This window comes from Abrus precatorius, unplaced genomic scaffold (genome assembly GCF_003935025.1).
Source record: "Abrus precatorius isolate BTA unplaced genomic scaffold, Abrus_2018 Scaffold9, whole genome shotgun sequence".
Classification (NCBI taxonomy): Eukaryota; Viridiplantae; Streptophyta; class Magnoliopsida; order Fabales; family Fabaceae; genus Abrus; species Abrus precatorius.
Genome location: NW_020874439.1, coordinates 10,232,549 through 10,245,375, shown reverse-complemented (window position 1 = coordinate 10,245,375; position 12,827 = coordinate 10,232,549). Strand labels below are relative to the sequence as shown.

The 12,827-nt window shown below is 30.6% G+C and overlaps 1 protein-coding gene across 3 annotated transcripts; it reads right to left on the bottom strand.

Moving 5' to 3' along the window:
- Positions 1 to 159: 159 nt before the first annotated feature.
- On the bottom strand, positions 160 to 7,022 carry LOC113849746 (beta-glucuronosyltransferase GlcAT14B-like). Of its 3 annotated transcripts, none has more exons than XM_027479874.1 (5): positions 6,654 to 6,984; positions 6,212 to 6,617; positions 4,895 to 4,970; positions 4,696 to 4,811; positions 160 to 766 (listed from the first exon to the last, which is right to left on the bottom strand). In XM_027479874.1, the coding sequence occupies exons 1-5, from the start codon at positions 6,765 to 6,767 to the stop codon at positions 252 to 254; spliced, it is 1,227 nt and encodes a 408-aa protein (XP_027335675.1). In that variant the 5' UTR covers positions 6,768 to 6,984; the 3' UTR covers positions 160 to 251. The 3 variants fall into 3 exon arrangements, with proteins under 3 accessions (XP_027335675.1, XP_027335677.1, XP_027335676.1); XM_027479876.1 differs by having other exon boundaries at positions 6,212 to 6,529; positions 6,723 to 6,984; XM_027479875.1 differs by having other exon boundaries at positions 6,212 to 7,022.
- Positions 7,023 to 12,827: the final 5,805 nt, after the last annotated feature.

The following is a 12,827-nucleotide window of genomic DNA, read 5'->3' as shown; positions in this document are numbered from 1 at the left end:
TCCACTGCCCATTCACTACTATTCTATGCTTCCCTTCATGCCTAATGATGTGCCTTCTACTATAACACAACAAATCTTATGGAAAAAAGATTAGTGTGATTTTTCAATTAGGATAAAATTAACACTAACCTCAACGAAGGTCAGTGTAATTACCCCTTTTTCATAGCAATTTAAAATGTTAAATTTGAACAGATGAAAAAATACCAATAAAACTTGGATGATATAGATTTCACGTTGCAGTAACAGGACTACTATTTACACTGTTTCGGCCTAAATTTTTCAGAATCTAATAGTTTCAGTATTAGTTTCTCTAGCTTCTTTGATCTTAAAGTAGGTTTAACAACAATTGGATTTCCATAAACTGCACAGGGGTCTTTTCCCAAAAGAGGATTGCCTACACACCAACCCCCAGGTGTAAAGTGACCATCTGATCTTCGCAGGAGCTCTTTGTCAATTTTGTTGAGAACTGGGTCATCCTTTGCAAACTTTCGAGCAAAAGGTGCACCACTTTGGATCATGTCATCAAAATGCTCCAATTTCAATGACACTGGATGCTGCTTTGGTGGGTTGTCCCACCTTATATAACGTAAATCATGATTGATAGTCGTGTTTTGATAGTCCTTGTGATTGCAAATGACCGTATGGAAGTAGCCCTCCGGGGATGAAAGAAAATTTGTGTAATACATAAGGAGAGTGCGTGGAAGATTATCCCAACCCCAAACACAAAATTCAAGAAACGATTTTGTCAGGACAACCCATTCAGAGCCTGAAAACCAAAAATAACGTTAGCAAAAACAGTTAGTAAGCATTTCAAAATTCTACATGTAAGTGATGACCGATCAAAAACTGATCTCTTACATTGTTTCACTGTTGGTCAACTCCTTGTTGAACACCAAATTGCACTTTCTATGCATACAGTATGTTTACTATGCTCTAAAGCTCTACGTAATTAACATAATTTTAAAACCACGAACAAACCCTGTCATGTTTCAAGAAACATTGCTATGGACTAAACAGATAATTCCACTGCAGTCTTCCAAAGAAAATAAAAAAAAACTATATAGAGATTTTATGTAACCTCTAAAAGTAGACAACAATATATAATATTTTTAGATAAATCTCCAAGAAACAAAAAAATTGTTCAGAGGTTTAAAGGCCTTAAATTAATAGCAGTGCTGTGAGCCAGATTCAAAATGATCTGTATACGTGATGAGATATCAAGTCCCAAGTTGGTAGGCTAGCAACAAATCAAAAGCTATATAAGTAAGGGGGTTCCAATCTAAAATTGCCTAAAGAAATATAGAGAAGTGGACCTGTCAAGCTTAAGCCCAAACACTCTTATCTCCGCAATATTGGATTGGACCCATATTAGATCAGGGTCCATATCCCTCCTCAATATTGGATTGCACCCATATTAAAATTCTAATATGGTTTCAGTGTTCAGATCCAAATATAAAACAATAAAAAGCCCAAATAAAAATAGGGTCTACAAAAAAAATTAGACCTATGGCATTAAAAAAAAAAATCAAGAAGAAAAAAAAAAAGGAGCCCAGGGTAACAAAAAAAATTAAAGAGCTCAAACACTTTTATCTCCCTAATATTTGAATCGGACCTATATTAAAATCCTAATAATGGCAAACAAGGGTGTTGCTTTGTGTAATGTCCAAGAAATTTACAATTTTAGAATATTACTAGTTAAATTATTAGAGAATTTAAATTTGTAAACTTAGTAATTTTAATTTAACTATATTATTAGATATTAAAAAAATTACCTAAAGAACTTAGTTATAGATATTTATAAAATTTAAATTGTTAGGATAATTCAAACCTTTACCTTCTTAATATTCTAATTATCATGGTAGTCAAAATCAAGATCCTATATAAGATCGGAAAGGAGGTCAAAGATTGTAACTCATAGGATATAACACCGATCGTAAGATCTAACAAAATTATATGTATGCATATAAAATAGTATAAATATTATAAATATGAAGATGAAAGAAGCAAAAGAGAGATAGATGAGGGAGGGAGTTACCCTGTAAACAAAGAGAGAGACAGGCCTACTGAAAACAAAGACAGAACAGAGATGAGAGAAGGGAGCGTAGATTAGAAAGGGATATGGAAAATGGGTTAGGTGATGTACTATGAAAATTGGTAAAAAGATTATTTTACCTTTAAAAAACTTAATATATGGTCATTTAATTTAAGGGCAAAAAGGAAAAGTCAGTTTATTTCTAAAAGATGAAAAGTCTATTTTACCCATAAAAAACCCAAAAGGCTGTGAGTTAAGTTGTCATGGCCGGAAATACAGCTGCAATGGTTGTCACAACAAAATGCTCCGCTATGGCAGGTCTGTGGTAGCCGAAGGCTGCTCCGCCACACACTGCCGCACTATTGACAACTAACTAACTATAAAGCAATTGAGTAAAAAAAAGGGTTGCAGGTCAAAACACAAAAACACGTTAAAATGGACATGGTAGAATCACGCGTGTCAACCGATTCTGCCATGGATTCCACACGATCCTACAAATCTTTGATCTTGCTTGCAAGCTAGCATGACATGGTGGTTCAGGATTGTAGAATCACATGATTCTACGAGATAACATGTGATTTTGACCTCAGCCTAGAGTCTCCATGAGAGAAAACCATTAACTATAATTCAAATCCTTACAATTGCCTACAATTCATTAACTCATGCACACAATTAAAATTAACGACTGCATGTTGTGTTGCATACTCCATTAGCCAAGATTAAGTTTAATCCATAGCATAGCATATTTCACACACCCAAAAATGTGAAGAAGGATTAAGAGCCAATGCATAAACATTTTATTCTTCCCTTGAATGAAACTGTAACTCATACTCACCAAATCATCAACATTCCAACCCCAAGCCTCAAAACCCTCTCTTCTCTTCATCTAATTTTCTTTCCCTCTTAGCAATAATAAATGAGAGGAACCAACAAGGAACAAAGATGAAGAAAGAAAGAAACAAAGGAGTTGATCTCTTATAAAGGTTTGGAGGTCCTATGACGAGAATAAAAATAAAGAAAGTCAAATAAGCTCTCTTAAATGTTAATGACTATGTTCAAGGCACCTGAGAATGTAAAAGTGGAGAATCCAAGACTAGTCTCTTGTGTTGTAATTGAAAATAATGAAGATTAAGGTCAGTTTCAATTTATGTTAACCCAATCTTTATTTTAATGTGCATTTTCAGGTAGAATTTTATGTTTTAATAAAATAGTTTCTTATGTCTTAGATTAGAACTACTATTGTTATCAAGTCTATTTTTGGGGTTATATATTTTATTATGTTTAGGGACCTTGATTATATTAATTATTAAAGCCTCTTAGATTTATTACTTAAATTATTGTTAGTGGGCTTAGTCATATTAGTTACCAAGTCTTTTAGAGTTTCAATTTTCATTATAAATACTCATATAAAACTCTTTTAGGAGGCAACTTGAGTTTTGAATAAGAATTGAAAGTTTACCTCTTTGAGAGAGCTCATGTGCCTCTTAAGGTTCTTGATAAAAATCATTATTTGCATCTTATCAAGGGTTCTTCACACTCTTGTGACGATTCTACACTTAGCTTATTGTTTTGTATTCTCTATTGAATTGAGTTTATAATGCTTTTTTCTCTTCTCTTTTCTTCATCATTTTTTTCTCTTGTTTGTTTGCATTTGGAATCCTAATTTTTGCTCAAATTATCTCACAATCATTATGAACCATTTTTCAGTATTTCTTAACCTAATTGAACTAACTCAAGGAAAAATCATATTAATTCACATCAGTAAGAGTCCACGAGAATTTCTATAAGGAAGGAGTAAGAAGCTAGTTGTAGCAAGGAGATCAAAAAGAGTTTTGAAGGATATAAAATATTGGGAGATGATTAGGAGCAGTTGGAAACAAGTAGAGAATAGATAGACATTTAGTCCCATTGTCCGGTAAGAGGGGACACATTTTCAGGGTAGTAAGTGACATGGGGTATTCAAATTTGATTAAAAGAGTCCTTAACCTGGCATGATTGCAGTTTAGATGACTAAAATACCATAGACATATCCCTTGAGTATCTGATTATTTCTTAGATTGTTTCTGCTCTAATCAAATAAGTATATGCTTGCTAAATTAAATTCCTACATAAAAAATCTCTATAAACTTTTATTTAACTTTATTTGATATCTATTAATTATCTAATACTTTAGAAAACCTGTTTTGGCTCTTGATTACATGTTAAAACTATTTGAATTCAAAATTAATAAGTATACATACATCGTTTAGTTCATGTTTATATAAGCATATACTTGAAATTATAAAGTGTAAGTTCTTTAGAAAAATTCAGAATATTTTAGGAAAATTTAGTAGATTAGTCCTCTAACTTTTTGTTTCAATTTGACTCTTTATCTTTTTATTTTCTGTTATATTTTGGTCTTTAACTTTTAAATCTGTTTAAAAAAAATCATTAACTCTATTCATTTTTTTATCATTTCCCTTTATCACTATTCACTCTTCTTTTTCTATCACACCAGACCTCTTTTCTCCCTCCACCTCCTCCTTTAGCCTCTTTCTTTTCTTCTCTCTCCCTAGCTCCCTCTTCCTCTTCTTCGCTTATAAATATTTATCTACATGTTTACTCAACCTGGGCCCTAATAGAAAATAAGAAAACCAAAACTGTAGAAACCTTAAATCTAATACCTGTGAATAACTTGAATGAAGACGGAACAGATCTCTTCTCTTTAGCCCAGTAAACACCAGATTTCTTTGAATGATATAAGCCTGGATCTATAATGATAGGCCTAGCTCTTTGATATCTAATATCACATTTACAATACAAAATCATAAACAAATAGTTTGTAACAAACTGAGAGCATCCATGGATCGATAATATACTCACTCTTTCCAACCAATATTACTTGTATGCTCGATGAAATTTATATCCCTGGGCAAGAATGAAAAGATGTGCAAGAGATCTGAAGCATGAAGTTATAAGGCAAAATGTCAGCAAACTGAAGAACATGTATTTGTGAAACGACAGACTTGGATCCAACTATAAGAACCCAAAACACTGAAGGAAAGTACTCATTGATATATTGGACATACAGCAACAAAGTTCAGTGATAATGATCAAATGAGAACTAAAAACATTTCCCTTCTTTAGTATCCATGCGCAGGAAACAATGAACCATAAATTTCTCATTTATGATTATTATGCACCCAAAGCACAAAGATTAAAAATGATTTTTTTTCTTGCTACTTTGTAGAAGCATACTACAGAAATTAATTTTGTGACATTGATGTTTATGATAGATGAAGATTCTTGTCTAAAGAGATAAGAGCTCAAAAGAGAATTGGAAGAACAGACACTGTATTATTGCTAAGAAAATGTAAGAAGATGCAGGAAATAGCAAGAGCACAAGCTCCCAGCTAAGGAGAAATCCTGTCCCCAAGCACAACATCGACTACACAAGGTTTATGATCCAACAAATGTCTTACATAAACAAATCTTATCAGATATGTTTTTCTCTCTCTCCTCTAACTAACTCTCCCTCCTAAACCCTATTCTTGGACCTTTGAGAATATGCTTGTAGAGGGGCCTTTCAGTAATAGACCAATCCTTAGTAATCACTGGGTGGGTTGGATCCTGGTTTGCTGAATCAATTGAATCCAGATTCCTATCAGTTTACAACTGATATGAGTGGAACGGAATAGATGGCTCACTTGACTTTGTTTGGGAGTTTGGAGGGAGAGGAAAGGAAAGGAAAGGAAGGGAGAACGAGGGTCAACAAAAAACCTTCCAATTTGGGGGAACATGAGTTTATGGAGGGTCTATAGAAACTCCTCCTCACATTTAAAAACCCTCAAACAAGGATTACCATCAAATACACCTTCTTCTTCACCTAAAATTAACTCCCAAACAAAGTCTTGGGGTCAGTTTTTCTTTTATTCATTTTTGTCATTTTTCTGCTTTGGAAACAAAACAGTTTCAGAAAGTGAGGGTATATACGCTAGCTGTGTAGCATTCTGTTGCATATATGTAATTTAGAGCCCAGGCAAAAGGGAAATGCATCCAATTTAAGTTATTTGTGTAACCTTTCATGTTATTAGTAAATAATTGTCATGTTAGGAGAAAGAAGGACATAGAACAAGAACAGAATAGTACGATTGTCATGTAGCATTCATGACAAAAGCTAAGAAAGAGTGAATCACTGACCGTCCTGGGAGAGGAGGGGATAATCGGAGGCACTGAGGTTGAGAAACCAGTCCCAGTCCTTAACCCTCTTGAGCAATAAGGCAATTCCATGAAGGGTAGAAGCGATCATAGTGGGGCCCTTGTAAGTTACCAAATCAGCCTTACCCACAACCATGACGTTCCCAAACGCCGCAAAAGCAGTTTCAGCCTTGACGTATTTGGCAAGCTCAAGCCTCTCTGCGTCGGAAGCTTCTAGATCAAGATGGAGCAGGTAGTAGTTCCTGGGATGGTACGTTGCCTGAAGAACCCTCTTAAGCTGTGCTCCCTCCCCTTTTGTTCCTGTCAACAAGTACGCCAATCTGGGCAGTTTTGGAAAACCCAAATGGGTTGTCAAATTGAAAGAAGAAGAAGAAGAAGAAGAAGAAGAAAAAGAAGAAGATGAAGAAGAAGAAGCAGAAGAAGAGGGTTTGGTGCGGGGAAGGAGGAGCGTGAACAGCACGATGGATATTGCGACGGTGGGGATGACCATTACCCATTTGCGCGGCCGATGATGGTGGGAAATGTGGTTTCGTTTCATCGTAGATGTTAAGTGGTGTTTGTTAATAACAGGTGGGTTTGGTTTGGTTGGGATTCTTATATCATTTGTTTTGTCGGCTTTAAGGTTTGTTTATCAAATTGGTTGAGCTGTGGCATTCTGTGGAATTGTAAATCTGCAGATTGAAGGCGGAGAGGGAAATGCCATCTTCTCTAATTTCAAATCGAAAAACAATGTGACAGAGACATGCTATCTACTTCAGAGCTGCTGGAGGAAAATGCTATGTCGTTCATTTGTCTCGTGTCAAAAACATTACAGGGTAGATGTATAACACTCTCTTCACCCTGTATTTTTGCCTTTCTAATTGGTTCTCTTATTTATTATAAATATGTTTAAGAAGAAATTTTTGGAGGGGAAAGAAGGTAGAATATATTTTTAAATTTTAAATTAAAAGAATTATATATTATTTTAAAAAATAAATATATTATTAATATATCAGGTTATATTTTATATTTTTATTTTTTTAAAATATTAATTTTAAATATAAATTATTTTATATTTGTTATTTCGTATCAATTAGTTGTTTGCAATTTTAATTTTTAATTTTTCGTTTTTTATTTGTTACATAAAAAAGAAAGTCAAAAAAGGAAAATGTGATAATAAAACAACACATTTTTAATTAAACGATATGTTAAAGTTTATTTTAAACATAAAACGACAGCCATTAAAACTTTTTATCAATAATTTTTTCCTTATTAATTAGTAATATTATTGCGCCCTAATCTTTCTCAATTACTTTCATATTTTTCTGACCATTTGCTTTCCATTTTCATGCTTTCATTTGCTTTGCAGAGGACGAGCATTGTGATAGAAGAAGGAATTATGATGAGCGACTAATTTGCATCAACAAGGAATTAAACTAACAGCTTATTCTATGTTTATTTGTTTCAACTTAGAGCGTTACGAATTTATTAGCCACCGAGTTTGAGACAATAAAAGGATGGGTAACATTTTTAATTTTTTATTTAATACCGATAATAATTTATAATAAAAAAAGAAATAATGTAAAATTCTTTATATTTATATTTTAAAAAATTAAAGGCAAAAAATTATTATAAAAACACAAAAATATTTAAAAATTTTACAAAACTCAAAATATGAAGTGATCTAATCTACAAAGTGACTATGAAATTCGCAAGCATAAATCTATGAAGTAGTTATATTATATTAATGTTATAACGTAATTAATTTTATATATTTATTAATTTAAAATAATAAATTAATAAAACAAATAAAATTAAATATTTTATAATTAATTTTTTATTTTAATAGCTATTATTATTGTCATATTATATATATATATATATATATATATATATATATATAATTAATGTATTCAATTTAAATTTTTATATTAAGTGTTATCACATTTTTTTTGTTAAAATAAAAGTTTAGAAATATAAGTTATTTTAATTTAAATATAAATTCTATTATCCTTACTATGCTTACATGTTATTTTTCTACACTCATGAATTTTATAATATAAATATTTTTTATCTATAATTTTTACAATGATGATATTTATTTACTTTTTTAAATATAATAATTTTTTTAACTGATTCAACAAATTTTGTGAGTATTATTTTTAGTTATTAATTTTATGTATTTACTGTAATTTTATTTATTAAATATAAGATGTCTTTACAAATAAAATATAATTATCATAAAAAATAATTAAAATCTTTAATACTTTAATAATTTATAAAAATAAATTAAAAAATAAAAATATAAAATTTTATAATATAAAAATATTAATAGTTAATGCTCAAATAATATTTTAAAAATATTAATATTATATTAAATTATTTTTTATATTCTTAATTCTATTATTATTAATATTTAATTATTATATTAATATGTTATATAATAATTTTTTTATTTATAATAAATAAAAATTATATTATATTTGAAACTAAAAATATTAAGATACGATTACACGTATTTAAATAATAAATTAATTTAATAATAAATTATTATATTTGTTATATTTAAATAAACTGAAAAACGTTTAAGTGACTTAAACAGGAATATAACATAATCAAAACTAAACGAATTAAAATTTAAAAATAAAATAATAATATTATATTAATATAATTTTTTATATTTTTAATTTTATTATTATTAATATTTAATTGTTATATTAATATATTATGTTATAATTTAAATATGAATTATATTTTATTCAAAAGTAAAAATTTATAAAAATGATAACAAAATAAAAAAATATTAATATAATATATATATATATATATATATATATATATAATAGGACTATAGTGTAGCAAATAATATAAATAATATAATTTTAAATAAATTATATATATAATAATATATACTTTTGTAATTTGTCACATGTTTTATTTTTTATTTTTTTGTGTAAATTTTTTTTGGGTACAATACTCATAAAAAATTTTAAGATAACACCTAAATATAGATACATAAAATTTTAAATAAATATTTTTAACGAATTTGATATAGATGTAGATAGATTTCTTTATTAAAAAAATATAGTTATTAAAGTACATTTAAAATTAACAATTTGTAAATATTTATATAAATAAAAAATTAAATTATTAGTTAATTTATTAATTTATATGTAATATATAAGTATATATTTTAATTTATTATATCAGTAATATTTTTCTATATTACATTAATGTTATAATGTAGTTAATTTTACGTGTATTTGTTATCTTAAAATAACAAATTAATGAAGCAAATAAAATTAAATATTTCATAATTATGTTATTTTTTAATTTAATAGTTATTATTATTTTCAATATATATATATATATATATATATATATATATTGCATTGAGTTTAAATTTATTTATTTTTTAAAATATAATAATTTTTTTTAGCTAATTCAACAAATTGTGTGAATGTTGTTTTTTGTGATCAATTTTATGTGTTCACTATGACTTTATTAATTAAATATAAGATGTCTTTAAACAAATAAAATATGATCCTAAAAAAATATTTAATACTTTAATAATTTTTTAAAAATAAATCAAGAAAAATAAAAATACAAATTTTTTTAATATGAAACATTTATAATTAATGCTCAAGTAATATTTTAAAAATTATTTATAAAATTATATAAAAATATTATAATTATTTAATAATTATCAATGACACAAATGAAAATTAAAAAATATGTAAACTAATGTGATAATAAAATATTTATATTTTCATTAATATTAAAATATTTTTTTTGTAACAAACTTTTTTAACAGACTTCAAGCCAAACTAGGCCACCTAAATAGGTTAGGTCAGTCTAAAAATAAAGTCACTAGGCTTAGGCTTAATAATTATGTTACAGGTCGGGCCTGTTTAAAGTAAAGTCTGGCCTGACTTGTTGTAACACCTCGAGTTTTGTAAATTATTTGATTATTAAAATAAATATGTAAATTGATGTTGCAATGTGCATTTGATTTGTGTTATGATGTGAATAAGTGTGAAGGAATATATGTGAATTGATTGAGAATGTTTCACTGGTAGTTGAATTGGAATTGGATTGAAAAATTGGCTAAGTGTGTATTGTAGGGTATTCTCGCTGTAGCGAGAGGGTTCTTGCTGTAGTGAGAAGGCCCTAGGCGAAGGGCATAAATTTATTGCATTCTTATTGTAGCGAGAAGGCAATAAAAAAAGGTGTATTTCTGGGTGTAATCTTGTTGAAGCAAGATTTTGCAGAAATCATAGTGCAGTTTTCTCTGAGATTTTTGCTATAGGAGAGGGGGTGTCGCTACAGCGAGCCTCTCGCTGCAGCGAGAGATGGCTTGTTGTAGTGAGAGTATCGCGATCAGAGGAGTATTTGAGGAGTTTATGGTTTGAAAAATTCATTTCCTATTCCTCTCTTCGAAATCTCTTTGATTCTCTCGACTCAAAACCCTATTTTACTGTTTAAATTGTCTCCAAAGCCGTTTGAAAACAAAATTGAAGGTTGGAATCATGTTTGGAGCTTTTGGAGGTGAGTTTTAATGGCTAGGGTTTCGGTTTTCGTCTCTCTTCTCTGTTTTCTTGGTTCTTTTTGGGTTCTCATGGAATTCTTCCATGTATTTAGGATGAAATCCATGTGGGAGACTTTTTCATTGTTGATTTGCGTTGTGGGTCTTCACTTTGAGGTAAAGGGGAGACTCTACCCTATCTCTTTTGTGTTTAGAATTCATTTATATTGCTATGTATTAAAATGTGATTGAGATAGAACATAGAAAAATGTATATTTTGGTGAAATTAATTGATTATGGTGAGATTAATATAGAAAGATTGATGGAATGTAATGCGGTTGATGATGAATAGAGTGTGTGATGAGATGGTTGATTGCAATTGGATTGTAATGGAAACTTTGTGTGGAATACAATGTGGTTGCTTTTGCTTGTGGATGTGTTGAAATGGTTTACCACAATGTGGTTGGAAATGTGCATGAATAGTATGTTAAATGTGAATGTGGATGTGTTTGAATATGTTGGAAAACTATGAATAGTTCAGCGATATACTGAGGTGTAGAAGATGGGGGCGGTAAAAATACCTTGGGGAAGAGAGGGTGGTGGTGACACCAACAGTAAGCGTGGGTGAAATACAGGCCACACGCTTTCCTCCTGACTCGGCTTCTAACTAACACCTTTGCTAAGGGATCCCGTGACCATGCACATTGTATCTATGAGGCGAGGGTTATCGACAACCATCTATGGTATAAACTGAGTAAGTCCCTAAGGTTGAGGGCATCAAGAATCTGTTATCATAGCGCCACAGTGAGCGTGACTACATGTAGTGAGCGCACGTATGGGTGTGAAATGATTGAGGTGCAATGAATGCACCCGTGTGTGGATTGTTTGATGGTGTAGTGAGCGCATCTGTACATAAATGAAAATGTAATATTTAAATTATTGCTTTGAGTTGTTGATGAATAATCTGAAATATGTTAGGAATGTGTGAAAACATGTCAGGTAAGACTCTATACTTGTGTGTGTTTGGTAGTATAAAGTACTCACCCTTACATTTATTTTTCAAGTGACGAAAACGATCATCACCGAACTCAGTGAAGGGATGGATGATACTGCTATAGGACTTAGAATATTTATTAGTTGAAATGTATTATTTAAGTCCTGTAGCTATTATTTGATTCAAATTGTAATCCATCCTTATTTTGAAATACTTTGTTAAATGATGCATTGGGAACTATTTGAATGAAAAAATTTTATTACTCTCATTTTGTGAAATTTATTTATATTTGAAAATTAAATTAAGGTGTTACAATTTTGGTACCAGAGCAGGCCTCTCTCCCAGTATGGTGTGGTTCAAGGATGAACCAAGTGGAAGTTGGTGGGCATGTGACATCCAAGCGCTAGGCGAGGGCGGGGAGTGATAATCGGTGCAATGTGGCACAGACAAGGAGTGGCTCCTGACAGGCTTCTGGCGGTAAGAGACATATGAATGAATTAAACTTACAGCAGAATGAGAGGATTCCAGAGACTGTGTATATAGTTGAGGATAGTTTAAAGGAATTCATTAGGACTACTTATACCAACAAAATACATTTACTTTTCAGTGGCCTATCACTTAAGAACTCCAAAGTTAAGTCTACTTAACTTGGGGAAATTATGGGATGAGTGACCTTCTGGGAAGTTCCTAAGAAGTGTGTGAGTGAGAACAAAGCACACTAAAAAGTCTTATGTGGATTTGTGGGGACAGTCATCAATCCCGAATAAGTTGTCGGGTTGTTACAATAATGGTATAAGAGCAATTCATCCAAATCAAACTGGAGTATCGGGCTGAAGCGTCCAAGGTGTGTGTTGATATATTTTGTTTTCCTGAATTATAAATGTTGTTATTTATCTGACGTGTTAGACTATGGTTGTTGCCTTGTTTGCTTGCTTAGATTAGAATGACCGGTAGAGATAGAGGAGCTGGAGTCACCAATGACCTCCTAAAGCGAATGACCCAAGTTCTAGAGGCTTGGTGCATAACCAAGACAGAGAGCTGGCTGAGTATAGAGATTGTCTGCCTTCACTAGGCATAATCCTCCTAAGTTTGAAGGGAAG

What these genes read in the sequence shown, in the direction of transcription:
- LOC113849746 (XM_027479875.1), bottom strand. Translation starts at nt 6,767, where the DNA reads ATGAAACGAAACCACATTTCCCACCATCATCGGCCGCGCAAATGGGTA. An exon ending in AGTAATATTGGTTGGAAAGA is followed by an intron (nt 4,812 to 4,894) that starts GTGAGTATATTA and finishes ATGTGATATTAG; the next exon opens with ATATCAAAGAGCTAGGCCTA. An exon ending in TTCATTCAAGTTATTCACAG is followed by an intron (nt 767 to 4,695) that starts GTATTAGATTTA and finishes TTTGGTTTTCAG; the next exon opens with GCTCTGAATGGGTTGTCCTG.